Below are 21,051 nucleotides of genomic sequence, written 5' to 3'. Positions count from 1 at the left end.
CTGGATATGGAGGTCCTGAGCTGGTGTGGTTACACGTGGTCTGTGGTTGTTATGCCGGTTGGATGTACTGCCAAATTCTCTGAAAACGCCTTTGGAGATGGCTTATGTTAGAGAAATTAACATTCAATTCACGGGCAACAGCTCTGCTGGACATTCCTGCAGTCAGTATGCTAATTGCATGCTACCTCAAAACTTGCGACATCTGTGGCATTGTGCTGTGTGATAATACTGCACATTTTAGAGTGGCTCAACCCAGTTAGTTTATTATTTTGTTAAGTTAGTGCTCAGAAGAGCAAGGATTTAGTTTTTATTTATTTTGTTATACTTTACTGCACACTGTTGAATTTTGGAACCACGATAAAAAAAAGCAAGTAATTTTACCTTATCTAGAGTGTGAAGTGTCTCCGGTGCCTGAAAAGACTGTGTATAACACCCTAATTCCAGAATAAGGTACCAAAGGAAAGGAGTACTTTTGTCACAATATATATATACATACACACACACACACACACACACACACACAAATATAGACTAATAGTAGATTAAACTGTTTTGTGGATACTAATTATTTTGTCAATTTTTTTTATGTTTTTTGTTTTTTAGCAATTTGTGCTTTCCACACCATTACACATTTGTTACAACTTGCAGTTAAGTGCTCTAATGATATGTTACCAACTTCTATTAGAACGTAATTGTAGCAATTAAAACTTAAATTTAAAATAAACACATTCTTCTGAGATGTGGATGCAACCTTAGTTGATTACATAACCAGATTTCATAAACCAGGTACTGTTTGACTCCCTTTACTTTTCAAAGAGACTCCTTACTTGCTCACACAAACTTTTTTTCTGGGAGTACATAATATTAGCCCTTTAAAGATAAAAAAAAATGCCCCATGCTGTCACTGCAATTTAGCTACTTAATATTTGCAGCTGTTTTGAGAGCACGTCTTTTTCGAGCATTGTTTAAGTTTTCCAAAGTCCGAACTTTATTGTGATGGAATAGAGAGAGGACAGCTCCAATGAATATATATTTATATCAACTCTACAAAAATTTTCAGTGATGATTATTATTATTTTTTAAATATGTGATAAAACATGACAAAACTAACTCCAACAAGACTCCAAAAAACAGCAAAGAAATGTTGCTATGTGAAATACTTGAGAAACCTGAATTGTATTGCAATGCTAAGCTCAAGAAAATATTTCCAGATCCCTTCTTCGAGCTTCTTACCCTGAGAGTCTAGAAATTTGTAGTACTTAGGAATAAAAATAAACATGGAAACATACCGTATGCTATGTTACCAGCCCATCGGACATGAACAATTCACTGTTCTTCTTTGTGTCCCATTTTGCTACATTAACTTTTATAATATAGCCAGTCCATTAATTATTCAGGTTTTGTCGGGAGCCTTTTGGTTTGGACAGCTTATTGGTCCAAGTCAAATTTGCTTCCCTAGTATAGTCGTAAAACAGCTGGAAGACTAACTAACAATATAATATGACCTGTTATTATAGAGCTTCTCATTTTGTGTGTTGTGTGCTTATTTCGCCTATGCTATGGAATTGTTTAACGTGAGTCTATGTAATTCTTCTACCTGAACTATTGTTCTCGTGGGAAAATACATACAAACAAGTCAATCTGAAACAAATATATTTCAATCTAAAGTGATTTCACTCCATAAAGATGGACAGAGAGGTGGGCACACAGATGATGTAAGCAGACGTGTGATTTTGCTTGATGTTTTCCATGGCCATAATATCATGATTTTAGGAACGCTGTGGCTTTGGGGAAAGTGATGCAGGTCTATTACTGAGCCAAAATGAAAAGAAAAAAATACAACATAGGCCTTCTGCTGAAAATCTATTCATGCTTCTCTTAACTGGGGAAAATTTGCAGTAATTATTAGGTTAAGTTTATAGAAAATGTGCCACAGTTGGGTCTCGGGACTCCTGTTAATGGGGCCAGTACTGACGAGATCCTAAATGTTATCCATTATTTGCCTGACTGACCTGCAACAATAACAATGTAGAAAGCTATATGTTTCATGCCATTCTAGCTGCCAAAATGGATTAAGTTCATTGCTATAGTGCTGTTCAAAAGCATTCTCAAGAACCATTGCTGCCTCCAGTGTCTGTCTCAGGAATTGGCTCCAGGGCTGCCCGTGGCCTGAAGATGTCAAGGGAAGGAGAGTGAGAGCTGGTGCGGCCAATGCCACTGGATTGGCCAGCGTGATGTATCTGCCTCACATGGTCCATAGCTTCGTTCTTAGCATGTCTGAGGAGGTCAGCTTGGCCCTGTGTGTTTCCAAAAAGAAAAAAAAAAACAGTGTCTGAAGTTAAAGATACAATTTGAAAGACAAAAAAGAAATATCTAAAAATCAAATATATATATCATGTATCATATCATGTTGCAGTCTACAAGAAGCACTAGGCCCATATTCTATCCCTCAGATGCTGTTTGATTCTTGGTTTCATTTAGTTCAGGATAGTCCTGTACAATTCTCGTAAATGGTTAAATTGTCTTCTAATTAACACCTTCACTACTGAGTCCTTTTTGTTAAAAAATATACATTAATTTAAAACATGTGTCAACTAACATACAAAACGAGAATAAAACAGCAAGTGTGTCTATGCTTTAAGATTATCCACCTCAGAAAGACTACTAGGATATTATAAATATTTGCTAAATACATCCCAAGAGTTAAATAAAACAACTTTTATTGGTATAGATAAAAACTAAATAAATATATACAAGCAAAAACCCCCCCCAAAATATGCACCTACAGAACCAATAACATAATGTAAAATAAAATCTCCTTGATGTTGCTACAATGTGATATACACTGCTTGTATAATGGAATAATAAACATAGTAGCAATGAAAAAAAACAGCAGTGATAAGGTGAAGGAAAGTTTCACTTAATTAATTAGACTGTAATTAGTACAGACTGGAGCTCACAGTCTGGCCTAACACAGCTGCAAACCAACGATCTGGGTAAACTAAACTAATTTGGTTCTATACCTACAGGAGGAAAGGGGGAAAATACGAATACTGGCCACTTGTGCCTTCGAGGGCACCCTCTGTCTATACCCCTCCCCTACTGAAATAACAAAGTGGGCAGTAGTCTTAGAAGAATAAAAACAAACAGTTAAGTGCTCTATATCTTTAAAGTGCAAACATATTGCAGCAACACACAATAAATAGACAAAACTGTGTAATAGTGTAAAGTGCTTGATAATGTGGAAAAAAACACTTATAGGGGGCGGAGCCTGGAGCCGGAGCTGAATGGCCACCATATCCATTCACTCCTGAGACAGCTGCTGAAAATCCGCAAACATCTCCTTACCACGACAACATCTGACCCTGTAACCGGGGGAACCGGCATCAGGACTCACACCCGCATCGTTAGATGCCTTTCTTTCAGAGCCCGAAGACCGGGAGAACGAAACGGCAGACTCGGGCCTACCTCCCAGCGGCTTACCGCGACCTGGATATCCTCCTTGGTGGGACGCCTGAACGGAGCTGCCCTGCATCACAGAGCCCACATACCTCTCCCGGCGACAAGACTCCGGTAAATATGGGGCGCCGCACGCAAAAACCACAATCAGGCCCCCCAGCTGAGCATCCAGACATTGGAGCCATGCTACAACGGCAGCCACAACCCAAGATGGCCGCCGCAGAGGCCCCAGCCACACCATCACAACCCCACTCGGGGGCTCACCCTATTACACAGCCCAGACCGGACCCAGCACAGGTCCAAGTACCCTCACTGGTGACTCCAGATGACAACTCACTAGCCACAAAAAGGGACTTACAAAACTGGGTGCTAGACATTCAGAAAATGCTCTCTGCTGACATAGGGACCCTTAAAGCTGACATGCAAAAGGTTTCAGTCCGTGTCAAGGCGACAGAGGATCAAATAACGGAAATCCATAACAATATGTCCAATATGAAAGACCACATGCAACACCTGCACGCAGTGCAACAAACCCTCACGTTGCAGATGTCTACCCAGGAAGACCGCGCACGACGCAACCATATTAAAATCCGCGGCATACCGGGTGACATAACTGCGGATGAACTGCCACACTACACAAGGAGACTCCTGGCCACTATTGTGCCCCCGGCAACAGCCCGGAAAATCACCTTGGACGGGATATACCGTCTCCCAACTCCACCGACTGCACCCACCAACGATGCCAGAGACGTCATCCTCCGCTGCACCACGTCGTACGAGAAGACTCAAATTATGACAGCACTCCGCGGCAAAACACCCCTCACATTTGAGAACTCACATCTTTCCTTCTTTCAGGACATATCTCGAGCAACACTTCAATGGCGGAAATCTCTGAGCCACCTTACCAATCAGCTACGCACCAAGGGGATACAATACCGCTGGGGACTACCAAGATCCCTCACAATCACTCATGCCGGCAATATCCACAAGATCACCACAGGGGCGGATGTCCCTGCTTTGATGTCCACACTGGGACTCACACCGACATCTACTGAGTTACCCCAGCAGACCGCCTCCTGGAACCCTGACACCACAGTGACTTTTGTCCCATGGGCAACAACATCTCTGGACTCAGCCACATGACTGGACTTAAAGTTGACCAAACCTGCGGCAGCAATGAGAGCTGCAGCACAGTTCCTATTTGTTCACATTTTATGTTTACAGTTTGAGTTATCATTTATGCTGTCATCTGTATTACCATTTGATGTTGATGCATGCTCGCACTAACTTGTAAGCACCCCAAGCAGCTGTACACATACCTTAATAGGTAACCCCCTCCACCCCCTGCTACTCCCTTGGTTAGGAGTACCCACAACCCACAAATGCCCTAGATACCACAAGAATACTGCTAACACCCTGGGTGATATTGTGCACAAACATTGTAAAAAAAAATATACCTTACAATAACAGCATTAGAAGCAAATTTTCAGGTAAAACCGAAAACAGAAAAAAATATATATAGTGTAATACCGTAAATTATATCCAAAATATGAGTATAAGTGAGGTAGGTATTTGACTCACAAACATAGAGCAGAGGAGTCTGCTCTAACTGTAACATCCTTAATCAGTAGACTTTCACTTCAGCAGGTAAAAAATGAACAGCCTTAATTTCAAATGATAAAATCCAAAATTCACAAGTCACCCTGATCCCTGGTAGCGAAGAGCCGTCCATTCGCTGACTGGATGCAGTTGCCGTCCGGCACCAAACAGATGAGATCTGAGGAAGCCGGTTGAACCCGGCGAAGCGCGTCATCTGACGTCATCACGTTAAACCCCGCCTCCCGGAAGTAGCAGATCGAGACCAGAGCTGTTAGATGATTTTGGAGAAACCTTGGTGCCAGCTGGCAACTGCATCCAGTCAGCGAACGGACAGCTCTTCACTACCAGGGATCAGGGTGACTTGTGTATTTACATTGTTTGCTGCTTATATATCAGTGAATGGCACTGGATTGAAGCACTTTAAAGGAAGGTTCACCAAGATTGCTAAAAGTGTGTATACGTGTTTTTTCCACATTATCAAGCACTACTACACTATTGCACAGTTTTGTCTATTTATTGTGTGTTGCTGCAATATGCTCTCAAAACTATTTAACACAAACACGCACACAAATGAGAAATACTTTACATGAGGCCCAATTATTTGATACATGGGGAGCTACTCACCCCATTAAAAAAGACTATTCATTCTACTCTCCCCCCATGGGAACATACTCCCGAATAGACTCCATATTCCTCCAACACAGATACCTCTACTTGATTAGATCCGCACTCTATGGAGCGATCACATGGTCCGACCATGCGCCAATGATAGTTACATTAACGATTCCTACCCTCCCAAACCCAACCACACAATGGAAACTCAACGATTTGATCTTGAATAATCTCGACATCGTTACACAATTACGAGAAACGGTTTCTAATTATTTTAAGGAAAATACACACCCTGATACTACACCTATCATGACATGGGAAGCGCATAAAGCTGTTCTCCGAGGAGAATTGATACGAATAGCAGCTACCTTCAAACGTACGAGGGAGCAAACAATCTCTCAACTTACCCAAGAAATCAAATCCCTGGAAGACACCCACAAAGGCATTCCCTCACTAGAAACCTACAAACAATTACTCTCTAAAAGAACGGAACTAACAACCATTCTGACTATACATGCCAAACGTAAAATATCCCTTACAAAACATACTTACTACACTCAAGGGGGCAAGGCCGGTAAATTACTAGCACAATCTCTGCAAAATGAGAGACAATCCTCTTTTATTTCCGAAATTAAAACAGATAAGGGCACACAGACATGCCATATGCCTGAAATAATCAAAGCATTCCACGACTTCTACACACACTTATATAATTTGACAGATACACAACCAACTTCAAACGACATTCTGGAGTTTCTAAAACCAAGAATCAAACACACGCTTCCACATATCGACACGGATTTTCTGGATGAGCCTATCACGATGAACGAATTCTTACACACAGTTAAAACTATTCCTCTGGGCAGGAGTCCAGGTCCAGATGGATACACTGGGAAATACTACAAAGTAATGGCCCAAACACTAGCACAGCACTTCCTAAATGCTTTTAACACATCAAACCTATCAACCACCACACCCAAATCAGCGCTAGAAGCCACTATAACTCTAATACCCAAACCCGGTAAAGACCCAACTGTATGTGGTAGTTATAGGCCAATATCACTCATTAACACGGACTTGAAAATCCTTACAAAAATCATGGCCACTAGACTTAAGCCACTTTTGCCAGGCCTTATCCATCAAGATCAGGCAGGCTTCGTCCCTAACAGAGAAGCCAAAAACAACACTAAGAAAATCTTAAACCTCATACACTGGGCACAGACGCATAAAACTCATAGCGCTCTTCTGGCCATTGATGCCGAAAAGGCATTTGACAGAGTCAACTGGTCCTTATTAAAACATACGATACAACAGCTGGGTTTCAGTTCGCGATGGCAAGATTGGCTGAGTGCAATATATTCCCTCCCGACAGCTCGCTTACGAATCAATGGCCAACTATCCACCCCAGTAACAATAACGAACGGTACTAGACAAGGATGTCCCCTCTCACCAATCCTTTTCATCCTCGTCCTTGAACCATTCCTCCAGGGAATCAGAGACAACGAACACATACAAGGGTTTAAAATAAACCAACAAGAATATAAAATCACAGCGTTCGCGGACGATCTCCTTTTCACCATCTCCAACCCCGCCTCAACACTAACAGCAATTGTAACGGAAATGGCAACATATAGCAAGATATCAAATTTCAAGGCCAACCTCACCAAATGTGAAAATGTGAACTGCTACCAATTTACACAACGAAAACGCTTGGCACGTCACGACAAAACAAATTCAACTTCACCTGGGCCCCCAATTCTATAAAATATTTAGGGGTTCATATCCCCAACAAATTGGAGTCTGTCTACCAACTCAACTTCCCCCCTTTATTAGCGGCTCTTACCAAAGACTTACAAAATTGGCACAAACCCCAATTTGGGTGGCTTTGTAGAATCAACATAATTAAAATGAACCTTCTCCCCCGAGTACTATACCCCCTTCAAACTCTTCCGGTTGGGATTCCGGGTACATTCTTCAACACAATTAGATCCTTGCTCACAAAATTAATTTGGGCCCACACTCCACCCCGCATAGCATACACAACGTTAATTAAACAAATGGAGATGGGAGGACTGAACCTACCTGACCTGGAGTTATACCACAAAGCGATATACCTGCACAGGGTATACGAATGGACCAGGAAAGCTTCAACTCAACAATGGGTAACTATCGAACACTCATTTCCAGACATTCCTCCCTTGAATGTGTGCCTCTGGTTAAAACCACACTCCTCACAACACTTATCAGGACGACAAACCGCACACCCCACAATAACACCTACACTAAAATATGGCACAAACTACAGACATCAACTGACATAGCACCATTCCCATCCCCGCTATACCCACTCACTCACAACCCACACTTTCAAGGAGGATCCGCGGGATTCTTACACGAACATCAACACAACTCTTTCCCCCTACAGTTGCGAGAGGTAACGTATGAAGGGAAAATCAAGGATATCAGTCAACTAACGCGAAGCACAACCTACACAGGGAATCAACAATTCCACTATCTCCAATTATCCCAATTTATCAAATCTCAAACACTACTACCTAGAGGAGATAGACAATTGCCAAAATTCGAACACTTATGCTCCGCTCATCCAATTTAAAAAAAACTCCTCTCTACTATGTACACACTGCTTAGGGAAACGCAAGACTCGAAGCTCCCAAACTACACTAATAAATGGGAGACTGAACTCAATAAAGAATTTACTCCTCACCAATGGCGTTGGATCCTCGATACCACCCATAAATCTTCTACCTCACTAACGGCACGAGAAAGTAATTATAAAGTATCTCACGTTGGCACTACACCGGCTAAAATACACAAAATACATAATACTACCTTAGACATATGCTGGAGATGCGGGCAGGAGGCAGCACATCATGCTCATATTTGGTGGCAATGTCCAACAATAGCTACATTTTGGGATAGGATCCACAAGATCATACAATCTATACTACATACCAAATTCCCTCTTGCACCAGACAATTATATATTCCTCCTAAAACCACCAGGTCTCACAAAACTTAAGACTGACTTATTCTACCACTTAGCTATGACTGCCTCACAACTGATCCCCAAAAACTGGAAATTACCAAAGGCACCCACTGTCAGGGAGTGGATCCAGAGAGTAGAGAACACAAAACAGATGGAAGAGATAACACACGCCAAACACAGGAGTTTTGAAAAATTCACCAAAATTTGGAAACCCTGGATAGAGTTTCTCACTACCAATCACACACAATAACCACTAGAAAGTCACTTAAATCTAACACTCAACCTCCTAGATGAAGTCCACGACAATATTGACCCAAAGCTTGAACAAATGGATAGCTAAAAATCAGGCACGAAAGAAATACACTCGACAAATTGGCACTTTTAATACAACACCTGACACCAGCGTAGAAGAACCTGCTGACGAGAGATACACGCCCGGACGACCCTTACCCTTATATACCTGTAAAAGCCCTGTACAGTACTCTCTTCCCTTCCTAACCTACAGTCATATTAACCATTCTTTCCTTATGAAAGTTTACGAGGGGTCACCACGAGAGTTCAGTATTCATCGTCCACCAGGTCAATTCGGTACAGTTACCGTATAATATATTAGTGTTTAATCTTCTCTTATCATAGTCTTATCTCAAGTTATCAAGGCGAATTTGTTATAACCAAGAAACTTGTTGGACAATGTACCTTGCTCTTCCATTGTATAATAAGTGTCTATGTATCTACTGTACCTTTACGATTACCACATGTACCATTACGTTATTCATTCAAAACATTGTAAGCATTACTTTTGTCTGTTAAACATACAAAAACAATAACAATTTTAAATAAAAACAAATAAAAAAAATATGTTCGACATTTATAATATCTGACGATACCTAGGGCCGGATTTACATGTCAGGTGCCCGTAGGCAAAGAATTTTAAGGTGCCCCCTGTCCATTTATCGTTTGTTATGTTGCTTGTTTTTCCGAATTATGTATGCTTTAAATGCACATAATATGATCATATAGAAACTAAATTTAAAAATACGTAATTATATAACTATATATAGACAATGCTTTTTTTTTTTTTAAAACAGAATTGTATTCCATAAATACGCAAGGCTTTGACACAACGTTGTTTGCTCAAGAGGTTTAATGACTCATATAAATGACCCAGACAGGATTTCTATGAGAACTGGCAAAATAAAGGCCTCAATTTGCGGATGCGTACATAAGCATCATTAAAACAGCACTGAAGGAACAGACTGTTACTCCGATAGAGACAATTATATCATTCTCTACTAGGCAAGGACACATCAAGTACAAGATAGCCTTGTGTCTATAAACAGAAACTCGTTTTGATTGGTATATATTAAATAAGGGATGCACTATGGATCTAACCTCTTTGTCTGCTACCTTCATTGTAATTCTTTGCAAAAAGAGTATGCTGAATGGCTCCGGAATATTGAGTCATTATCATTCTACCAAAAGCTGCCTTGGTAAGACAACTCGCTTCCAAAAGCTTCAAAAGTAATAATGTGGGGGGCGGGGCCGGACCGCCGAGCGGAGCAGTCGCACACAAGAGCGGCTCCTGCAATAAACCTGAGACTAAATGCTTAAAATCAGTTTCCACCTAAAAATAGACCAACTGCGATAGTGCCCAAGCAAGGGGACTGCTGGATCCAGGGAGAGGCTGGCCCACAGGGCTTCAGTCCCCTGGAGGAGAAACTTTCGTTGCCCCAACTGGGGCCTTCTCCGGCGGTGAGTGGGGCTGACGGCCGCTGCCCCACTATCCTGCATCACAGACCCCAACTAGAGACGCAAAAACCGAGTGGACCCGGCCCTGTTCCCCCCCCCCTATGGACCGGGGGGGTGATCCCGGTCCTCACCCTGCAACCCGGACCGAGAGATCACAATCGAGGCTGGGGGGCCCGAGCACTGCACTTAAGATGGCAGACGCCATGTGCGCAGGGACGCCATGCGCGCAGAAACCGACGTGGCTCCGGTCCTCCGACCCTGCAGTACAGAGAGGCGGAATAACACTCATCTACTCCAGCCGCCAAAAGTGTTTACAGTTAGGCTGCACAGGCGACCCAAGCACACTGACAGCAGCGGCAGCACTGTGGGGGAAGAACACCAGGCTACGACCATTCCCACCTCAGATAACGGCGCTTCCCGCCAACCGAGATCCTCCTGCGGGAAGACAGACCTCATGCTCACCCCACACCCAGCCTGTACCAAGACGACCCAGGAGGCTGAAAACTCATGCGGACAACACCAAGATCCCTTACAGGACTGACACAAGCCTCCAGAGACACATCAACGGCAAGCTCAAAAATCCACGGCTGCAGCCCGAGAGGACCCAGCGAGATGCACAGTGTGACACACGGGAGGACTATACTCTGATGCCTGCTCTGATGGACACTCGCTCCCAGCTGCACAGAAACGGCAGAGCAGGTATCGGATAGACACGGGACTCCCCCTGTTTGTCTGTGGGGTCTCAGGACCGCCATTCTGACGGCCCATCCCTACCGGTGCGGCACGGGCAACCCCAACATATCAGGGTGACAATTTCTCTATAACACTGTTATTAGCCCTAGCAAGCATGTTATTCTGTGAGTTAACTGCACCTGCCTGTTTGCACATCTAATGTTATAAATCTGCAATACTCGTGTAGACAATAGTCTAATTTCTGTAACGTTTAAGCCAGCTCACAGCGTAAACCTATTCTCAAAATTGTTTGTACTATTGAAATCTGAGCTCTCAACCGTTATTATACAAGCACTAATTTTATTTAGCATGCATGTTCTCCATACCAAACGCAGACTAAGCGAGTAAAATTCACTATAATGCGTAACTGATGGTATACTAGGTTTTGTTTCTGCAAATATAAAAAATTGTGCACTGTTCAAATGCCATAAATGACACATTACCGTGATATATCTATGCTCATGAAGCTATTGTGGCAGAGCAAGCTGTCTTGTCTAACAATGCACTCAAAAATAAAGAATTAAAAAAAAAAAAAAAAAGTAATAATGTGCCCTGCAATAGTAAACCTTCTGGGCCTTCTCAGCTCAATGTATAAGCATATATCACTTGCATTGCAAAGCAACACAATCTATTGGATACAGCCATGTTATATTACTTACCACTACTACCCCAGCCAGTCCTTCGGTATTTATAGAGGTACCTTCCCTCTAGGACCTTACAAGAGCTTATATTACTCAGCATTTCAGGTATGATTTTAGAAGACAGAAAAGGATGTGGGGAATTGTTCTGGGCTCTCTGCAGAATATGGACTCATTTAACCACTGGTATCCAATACAATCCAGAACAAAACAATCTCCACCGTCCATATGAAAAGACTATTCCTTTAAGTGAATGTCCGCATTTCTTGTTTTTCCAACATAATTTGGAGGAATCGGCAGTAATGAACAAATGTTTAGGCTTAAAGATTTGATAAATAACTGGAGACAGGAAAGGAGAGTGGGGCACATCTTGATTAGCTGTACTGAGGCTTACTGTAAAGTTTGTTCTCTCTAGTGTTCCAGGGGGGTGCCGTCCCATGTCCCCCAGCAAAACCCTGTACAGGGTTATTTAATAAATATAGCAATTTAAATCCAAACTGCAAACTGAAGCTAAATAGGCAAGCTTTGGCTAGATCTAATTTGGATTATTCCCCCTAGAGCGTGCATGTGTGACAATGCATATGTGCTAGTGTATGTCTCTGTGTGCTAGTGTGCGTTTGTGTGCTAGTGTTTATCTGCCGATATGCTAGTGTGACTGTGTGTGTTAGTATGTGTATCTATTTGCACTACTGTAAGTCTGTGTGCTAACTTGTGCATATGCATGTGTGCATCTATGTGCTAGTGTGTGTCTACATACTGGTGTGTCTACCTATGTTTTCTAGTGTGAGCTTCTGTGTGTCCGTTTGCTTGTGTAATAGCATATTTCTATTTGGCCTAGTGTGTGTCCATGCATAATATGTGCTAGCGTGAGTCTGTGCTAGTGTGTTTCTATGAATGTGCGCTGCTGTAAGTCTGTGTATTTGTGCTACTGTGTGTGTGCTAGTATGTCTATATGTGTGCATCGCTGTATGTTTGTGATTACTTTGCTATTTATGTACGGTGTTACTCATTTATGTACAGTGACAATGCAAACCTTTTAGAAATTACTTAATTTATTTATGTGCAACTTGTCTAAAAATCAGTTTTAACTAATAACACATCAATTACTGTATCGTTCTTGTACATATTGAATATATCATTCAAATATTCACAGTATAGGTTTGAAAAAGTATATTAAACCCAAGGTCAGAGGTAAGACAACTTTTGTCACTTCAGATGCTTTGGGCTACATCTCCAATAATGATCTTACAGCTATAATGAAGTCAAAACATCAGGGGGAATGCAGTCCACAACATCCATCTGTAGTGCTGAGGTTTGCCTACCCCTGCCCTTAGCTAAAGACTACAACAGTAGATAATTAGAGTTGGAAATTGGCACACCTGGGGTCCAGTCAGTGATTAGAGCTACTACTAATTTATAAAAAAAACATTCAATCATTTTGAGTTTGGTATTCACAAAAAACATCTGTTAATGTTAACCATGCCTAGCAAAAAAGAGCTTTCAGAAGATCTGCATTTATGAATTGTTACATTGCATAAAGCTGTAAAGGGTTACCAAGTTATCTCAAAGAGATTAGATATTGATCTGTCCTCTGCTAGACAAATTGTCTATGAACAGAGATGATTTAGTACTGTGGCTACTCTCTCTAGAAGTGGCTGTCCAACCTAGATGACACAACGGGCACACGGCACAATTCTCAATAAGGTAAAAAAAGAACCCTATTTAAAAAAAACAGGACACACTCTTCACACATAAAGCACTTACGGTAATTGATCGAAAGAAGCTAAAGTGTTTTAGATATGTGGAGTGTCCTTTTAAAATAAATCCTGCTATAATGCTGGCTAAAGACTTGAAGACATGACTGGAAGACATGAGTCTATGATACAGAAAATATTGAACAAGTATAGTGTCTATGGCAGGGCACTACCAAGGAAGCCTCTGCTTTCCAAAAATACATTGATGCACACCTAAAGTTTGCCAAAGACCACATTGACACACCACAACGCAAATATAAAAATGTTTTGTGGATTAAAGCAGGGCCGGATTAACATAGGGGCTGATTGAGCTGCAGCTCCAGGCCCAGGCCCATGGAATAGGCCCATTTTTTGCACACCACTCTTAGGTTTGCCACCTGACTGGTATTTTACTGACACAGCCAGTATTTGAAGCTAAAAAGAAAAATGATACACTCTGTGGGAAAGATAACAAGTGAGCAGCTCTAAACACCTAGTATGTGGTATCCCTTACACCACCATAAAATCAATAGCATACATACAAAAGTATAGGTGGAACCGCTTGAGTCTTTGATAATCTGTAAAACAAGGGTATATGCACAATAGCGTAGTATGTCTATACAATAACGTAGAATGAGATAAGTAAATAGTAATTGCACTCACAATGTTGGAGTCATACCCTCATATGACTCTCTTTGTATACTCCTTTGGACCATTCAAAGGTTGTCCAAACCTATATACTGCTGGAATCCTGGTTGTCCTTCTTCACCTGTGCTGGTTGTCTTGAAATGAAGTAGCAGGAAACTTAGATATCTGCTCAAAGGTAGGTTTATTTCTTTAAAAAACGCTTAAAATAAATATGCTTTACCAGAATACAACTGGTTAAAGTGCAAAAGTGATATAAAATAAATCCAAAATTAAAATCTTTTAAAAAGTGTCCTTCAATAAGGTGTCCAAGTGTCCAAAACGCGTTTCGCCTCTCAATCAGGCTTCCTCAGTTGGATAAAGTTCACTTCAAATGTTTCCCTTTTTATGGGGTTCCCGCCGGACCCTCTCCGCCAATCAGACTCTTCCTTCCTGTAAATCGTTAATCTGGAACGCATCGTGCGTTCCAACCATTGTCAAAAATCACTTCCGGGGCATGTTGGGGTCGGGCGCACGTGTGACTCACACGTCGGCGGCCATTTCCGCAACTCATCGAGATGGAACGCACATGCGTTCCAATCGGGGCTTGCTATACAGCGTCTGCGTGCCACCTCGTTTAGACGCATGCGTGTTCCTGACCGGCCGACCGGCCAATAGGCTTACTGCCCTTATGGAACGCACATGCGTTCCAAAATTTCTGCGGTCCGAAACCTCATAGATATCAAAAAAAGGGGGGGAGGTATATAAAATCAACAAATGTAGAATCAAATGCAGATAAAATTACCCAGTGCTGCTATACTGGGTTGCAATATATGTAGCAGGACTGTGCAATACAACGGAAGAATAACACAGTTGGAAATATTAAATAATCTGTAATAAGAACATATACAACATCAGACTTCTTAAATATATGGTGAAATGGATACAGAATAAGTGGTACAAATAGTAAAATGGTATCTCCTAATTCTTGTGTGTATGTGAGGTGGATTAACTCATAAAGTGACATAGCTCGAAATCGTTATTTAAACCTTCCGGTATCATAGTGTTAAAATTAAAGATAAATTTCATTTCTTCTTTCCCTATTTTATTGGAATAATCCCCTCCTCTCCAATCTTTTTTCACATGTTTTAATGCACAAAAGAACAGTCCTTCCGGATTTTGTCCATGTGTTTTTTAAAAATGATTTGAAACACTGTGGGTTTCTACCCCGTTTCGGATATTTCTAATGTGTTCCGCTATTCTGATGTTCAAACTTCGGATGGTGCGGCCTATGTAAATTAAGTTGCACGGACATTTTAAGGCATAAATGACCCCCTTGGAGTGGCAGGTTAAGTGATCTCTTATACTGAATTTCTTATTGATATGGGGTTCTAGATCTACTAAGTGTCTCTTTTTGCTTTTTGTATTTTTGCATGCTCCACACTGTCCACAACCGTAAAAACCTTTTTCCATTAAAAAGAAATTTCTCTCCTTTATTGTATTTTTATTGTTGTTCTTGACCAATGTACTCTTGAGATTTTTTGCTCCTCTAAAAATTATTTTTGGTTTATCAGGTAGCATCTGTTTCAAAATCGGGTCATCTTTTAAAATATGCCAATATTTGTGCATAATCTTATTTACCTTTCTATTGTTACCGTGGTAGTTGCATATAAAAGGGATATCCGTACTCCACTCTCTCTTTTTTTTGTTTTTTTTATTCTTATATGTTAACAAGTTAGTTCTTTGTGTCTGCTGGACTTCGTCTAAGGCTATTTGGAGGGAGACTTCATCATACCCTTTCTCTAAAAATTGAGTTTTTATTCTGTTCGCTTGTTCTAAAAAATCTTGGTCATTTGTACAATTTCTTCTAATTCTCATAAATTGGCCCTTGGGAGCATTGCTCAACCAAGGGGTATGATGGCAGCTTTCCCTTCTAATATAACTATTTGCATCCACTTCTTTAAAGTGATTTCTAGTGGAGATCTTATCTTGAGATATGAAGATTTCTAAGTCTAAAAAATTGATTGTGTAGTGCTGATTTGAGCTGTTAAAACGATATTCCATCGATTATCATTCAGATGTTGAATAAAAGAGGTAAGTTCTGTGTGTGACCCTGTCCAAATAAAAAAAATATCATCTATATAGCGATGGTAGTTCACCAAGTTCGCCCCCCATGTATGGTCTCCATATATAAATTGTTCTTCCCAATAGGCCATGAATAAATTCGCGTAACTGGGGGCGAACTTGGTGCCCATCGCTGTGCCCCTGATTTGCAGATAAAACTCTTCGTTGAACCAAAAATAGTTGTTCGTGAGTATTAAAAGAATACCTTCTAAAATAAAAATTATCTGTTCTTCCTTAAAATTATGTTTCTTTAAAAAATGTTCAACTGCCTCTAGCCCTTTTGCGTGGGGAATGATACTATAGAGCGAGGTCACATCGCATGTGACAAGAAAATTCCCTTCGTTCCAAACAGTGTTTTCTAAAATTTGTAAAATGTGTAATGTGTCCTTGAGGTATGCTGGATTATGAATGACTATAGGTTGTAGGAGGTGATCCAAGTATTCTGAAATTTTGGATGACACAGAGTTAATGCCAGATATTATGGGTCTTCCTGGGGGATTTTCTTTATTTTTATGGACCTTCGGGAGATGGTAATATACTGGTATAATAGGGTGGGAAGTTGTTAAATATGTTGCTTCCTTTGATGTTAGAATACCTAGTTCTAGTCCTTTTTTTATATATAAATCGAACTTTCTTTTTATTTCTTCTGTTGGGTTTTTATCTAACTTTTTGTATGTATCTGTGTCAGATAGTATCCTATCTGCTTCATTTAGATATTTGTCCTTTGGGATTACTACCACCCTGATAAACCAAAAATAATTTTTAGAGGAGCAAAAAATCTCAAGAGTACATTGGTCAAGAACAACAATAAAAATACAATAAAGGAGAGAAATTTCTTTTTAATGGAAAAAGGTTTTTACGGTTGTGGACAGTGTGGAGCATGCAAAAATACAAAAAGCAAAAAGAGACACTTAGTAGATCTAGAACCCCATATCAATAAGAAATTCAGTATAAGAGATCACTTAACCTGCCACTCCAAGGGGGTCATTTATGCCTTAAAATGTCCGTGCAACTTAATTTACATAGGCCGCACCATCCGAAGTTTGAACATCAGAATAGCGGAACACATTAGAAATATCCGAAACGGGGTAGAAACCCACAGTGTTTCAAATCATTTTAAAAAAACACATGGACAAAATCCGGAAGGACTGTTCTTTTGTGCATTAAAACATGTGAAAAAAGATTGGAGAGGAGGGGATTATTCCAATAAAATAGGGAAAGAAGAAATGAAATGTATCTTTAATTTTAACACTATGATACCGGAAGGTTTAAATAACGATTTCGAGCTATGTCACTTTATGAGTTAATCCACCTCACATACACACAAGAATTAGGAGATACCATTTTACTATTTGTACCACTTATTCTGTATCCATTTCACCATATATTTAAGAAGTCTGATGTTGTATATGTTCTTATTACAGATTATTTAATATTTCCAACTGTGTTATTCTTCCGTTGTATTGCACAGTCCTGCTACATATATTGCAACCCAGTATAGCAGCACTGGGTAATTTTATCTGCATTTGATTCTACATTTGTTGATTTTATATACCTCCCCCCCTTTTTTTGATATCTATGAGGTTTCGGACCGCAGAAATTTTGGAACGCATGTGCGTTCCATAAGGGCAGTAAGCCTATTGGCCGGTCGGCCGGTCAGGAACACGCATGCGTCTAAACGAGGTGGCACGCAGACGCTGTATAGCAAGCCCCGATTGGAACGCATGTGCGTTCCATCTCGATGAGTTGCGGAAATGGCCGCCGACGTGTGAGTCACACGTGCGCCCGACCCCAACATGCCCCGGAAGTGATTTTTGACAATGGTTGGAACGCACGATGCGTTCCAGATTAACGATTTACAGGAAGGAAGAGTCTGATTGGCGGAGAGGGTCCGGCGGGAACCCCATAAAAAGGGAAACATTTGAAGTGAACTTTATCCAACTGAGGAAGCCTGATTGAGAGGCGAAACGCGTTTTGGACACTTGGACACCTTATTGAAGGACACTTTTTAAAAGATTTTAATTTTGGATTTATTTTATATCACTTTTGCACTTTAACCAGTTGTATTCTGGTAAAGCATATTTATTTTAAGCGTTTTTTAAAGAAATAAACCTACCTTTGAGCAGATATCTAAGTTTCCTGCTACTTCATTTCAAGACAACCAGCACAGGTGAAGAAGGACAACCAGGATTCCAGCAGTATATAGGTTTGGACAACCTTTGAATGGTCCAAAGGAGTATACAAAGAGAGTCATATGAGGGTATGACTCCAACATTGTGAGTGCAATTACTATTTACTTATCTCATTCTACGTTATTGTATAGACATACTACAGTATTTGAAGCTGCCTGGCCATGCCGGTATTGCAGTAATACCGGCAATACAAATGCAGGTATTTTTCTCAGAATAAATGGAGATTTCTCTGCAATACCAGCACCGGCCAGTAGGGGTCACTGTGTGTGGAGAGAGGCAGGGATAGGAAGTTACAGCATATCCCTCCCTGCCTCTCTCTACTACTCACTGATCCGTGGGGGAGCAGCTACACAGTACAGAGTCCAGACTGCAGCACCCAGCCTGCAGAGACAGACTACAGCTCAGGTAAGTGAGGGATGGGGGGAAAGGCAGCAGGGACACATGTTGTCACTGAGACACTAGGAGACACAGACACTAGGGGACATATGGGAACACTGAGACACTAGGGGACACAGACACTAGGGGACACATGGGGACACAGACACTAGGGGACACTGAGACACTAGGACACATGGGGACACAGACACTGGGAGACCTGGAAACACTGAGACACTTGGGGCACTGAGACACTAGGGGACACTGGGACACATAGGGATGCTGAGACACATGGGGACACTGTGAGACATAGGGACATTGGGAGACACCGAGACACTATGTTCCCATTTCTCTCAGTATCCCCCATGTCCCCCATCCAGTGTCGCTAGTGTCTCAGTGTCCCCTAGTCTCCCAGTGTCTGTGTCCCATGTCTCTCAGTGTGCCTAGTGTCCCCATGTGTCCCGGTGTTCCTATATGTCCCAGTGTCCCCATGTCTATGTCCACAACTGTCCCCATGTCTCCCAGCCAGTGTCCCCTAGTCACCCAGTGTCCCCTAGTCTCCCAGTGTCCCCTAGTCTCCCAGTGTCTGTGTTCCCATGTCGTGTCCCTAGTGTCCCCAAATGTTTCAGTGTCCCCATGTCTCCCAGTGTCTGTGTTCCTAGTGTCACAGTGTGCCTAGTGTCCCCATGTCTCCCTGTGCCCCTATATGTCCACAACTGTTCCCATGTCTCCCAGTGTCCCCAAGTGTCTGTCTCCCAGCCAGTGTCCCCAATGTCCCCTAGTCTCCCAGTGTCCCCAAGTCTCCCAGTGTCTGTGTTCCCATGTCTCTGTGTCCCTAGTGTCTTCGTGTCCCCAAATGTTTCAGTGTCCCCATGTCTCCCAGTGTCTGTGTCCCTAGTGTCTCAGTGTCCCCATGTCTCCCAGTGTCCTCATGTCTCTGTGTCCCCGGGTCTCTCAATGTCCCCATGTCTCACTGTGTCCCCAGTATCCTAGTGACATGGGGACACACTGAGACATTGGGACACTGGGAGAAATGGGGACACTGAGACACTGGGAGACTAGTGGGGACACTGAGACACTGGGAGACTAGGGGACTGGGCGACATGGGGACACTGACACTGTGATACATAGGGACACTGAGACTGGGTGACTTGCGAGTCTGAGACAATACTTCCCCATAGGATTGGCTGAGACTGTCAACTAGGCAGATCAGGGGCAGAGCCAGCACAAGTCCAACATAGCCCTGGCCAATCAGCATCTCCTCATAAAGATAAATTGAATCAATGCATCTCTATGAGGAAAGTTCAGTGTCTGCATGCAGAGGGTGGAGACACTGAATGGCAGTGCTGCACACTAGGCAGTACTGCCCCAGGAAGCACCTCTAGCAGCCATCTAAGGAGTGGCCAGTGGAGTTATTTTCTCTGAAAAGACAGTGTTTACTGCAAAAGGACTGAATGGAATGATTCTACTTACCAGAACAAATACAATAAGCTGTAGTGTTTCTGGTGACTATAGTGTCCCTTTAAGTTTGGAAGCTTAAGAGGGATGTATGGCAACAAAACTTGTGTGGAATGGCTGACAATAAAATTAGTTTAGGTAATGCAAACATTGGTCTCTCTAACACTGTGGCATGTCCCATTTCCTTTACACTTACTACATACACCTTTTCTCTTTCTCATATTATATACCAGGAACTTCTGCCTGCTAGTAAGAAGGTAAGGAAACAAGTGGACCAGCGAGTGCTAGGGGACAGTCCTTAGAAAGCATGGAGTGAGCGCATAATTAGACGCATTTATGTCAAGCTCAGGGTGCTGCCTGTATAGTATGCCCTTAGTTGGACAGCCTGCAGGATTGGCGGGCAGCCTGACATGCATTCATGCCAGGCTGTCCTTCAAATTCTTTGGACAGACATGCCCCCTTTTTGGGCATGTTCTCCCCTTTTGGCAGGTCTGGTCACGTGTTCTCCCCTTTTGGCAGGCCTGGTCATGTTCTCCCCTTATGGCAGGTCTGGTCGCACCAGTGGCCCACACTTTTACCCCGCCCATTGATTTCCTGCTTCACTGGACACTGCTGTTAGGGGATAGGGATTTACTTGAAAGATGAAAGCATAAATTAGAGAGATTAGCATAGAGTGTGTTTTCTTATAGCTGCATCCTATGAGTTTCCCTCCAGCACCATGTCTATCAGATACATGATGCTTGGGAGGTA

The 21,051-nt window shown here is 41.9% G+C and overlaps 1 protein-coding gene across 2 annotated transcripts in view; it reads right to left on the bottom strand.

The window, feature by feature from the left end:
* Positions 1-1,636: 1,636 nt before the first annotated feature.
* LOC134614796 (inactive phospholipase C-like protein 2) overlaps positions 1,637-21,051 on the bottom strand; it is a 152,884-nt gene continuing 133,469 nt past the window's right edge. For both annotated transcript variants that reach the window (XM_063458952.1, XM_063458953.1), the window contains exon 6: positions 1,637-2,297. In XM_063458952.1, the coding sequence (XP_063315022.1) occupies positions 2,109-2,297 (189 nt within the window). In that variant the 3' untranslated portion in view covers positions 1,637-2,108. The remainder of the gene's footprint in view (positions 2,298-21,051) is intronic.

This window comes from Pelobates fuscus, chromosome 6 (assembly GCF_036172605.1).
Source record: "Pelobates fuscus isolate aPelFus1 chromosome 6, aPelFus1.pri, whole genome shotgun sequence".
Lineage (NCBI taxonomy): Eukaryota > Metazoa > Chordata > Amphibia > Anura > Pelobatidae > Pelobates > Pelobates fuscus.
The sequence above is the reverse complement of the archived record's forward strand: the minus strand, read 5'-3'. Positions and strand labels throughout refer to the sequence as shown.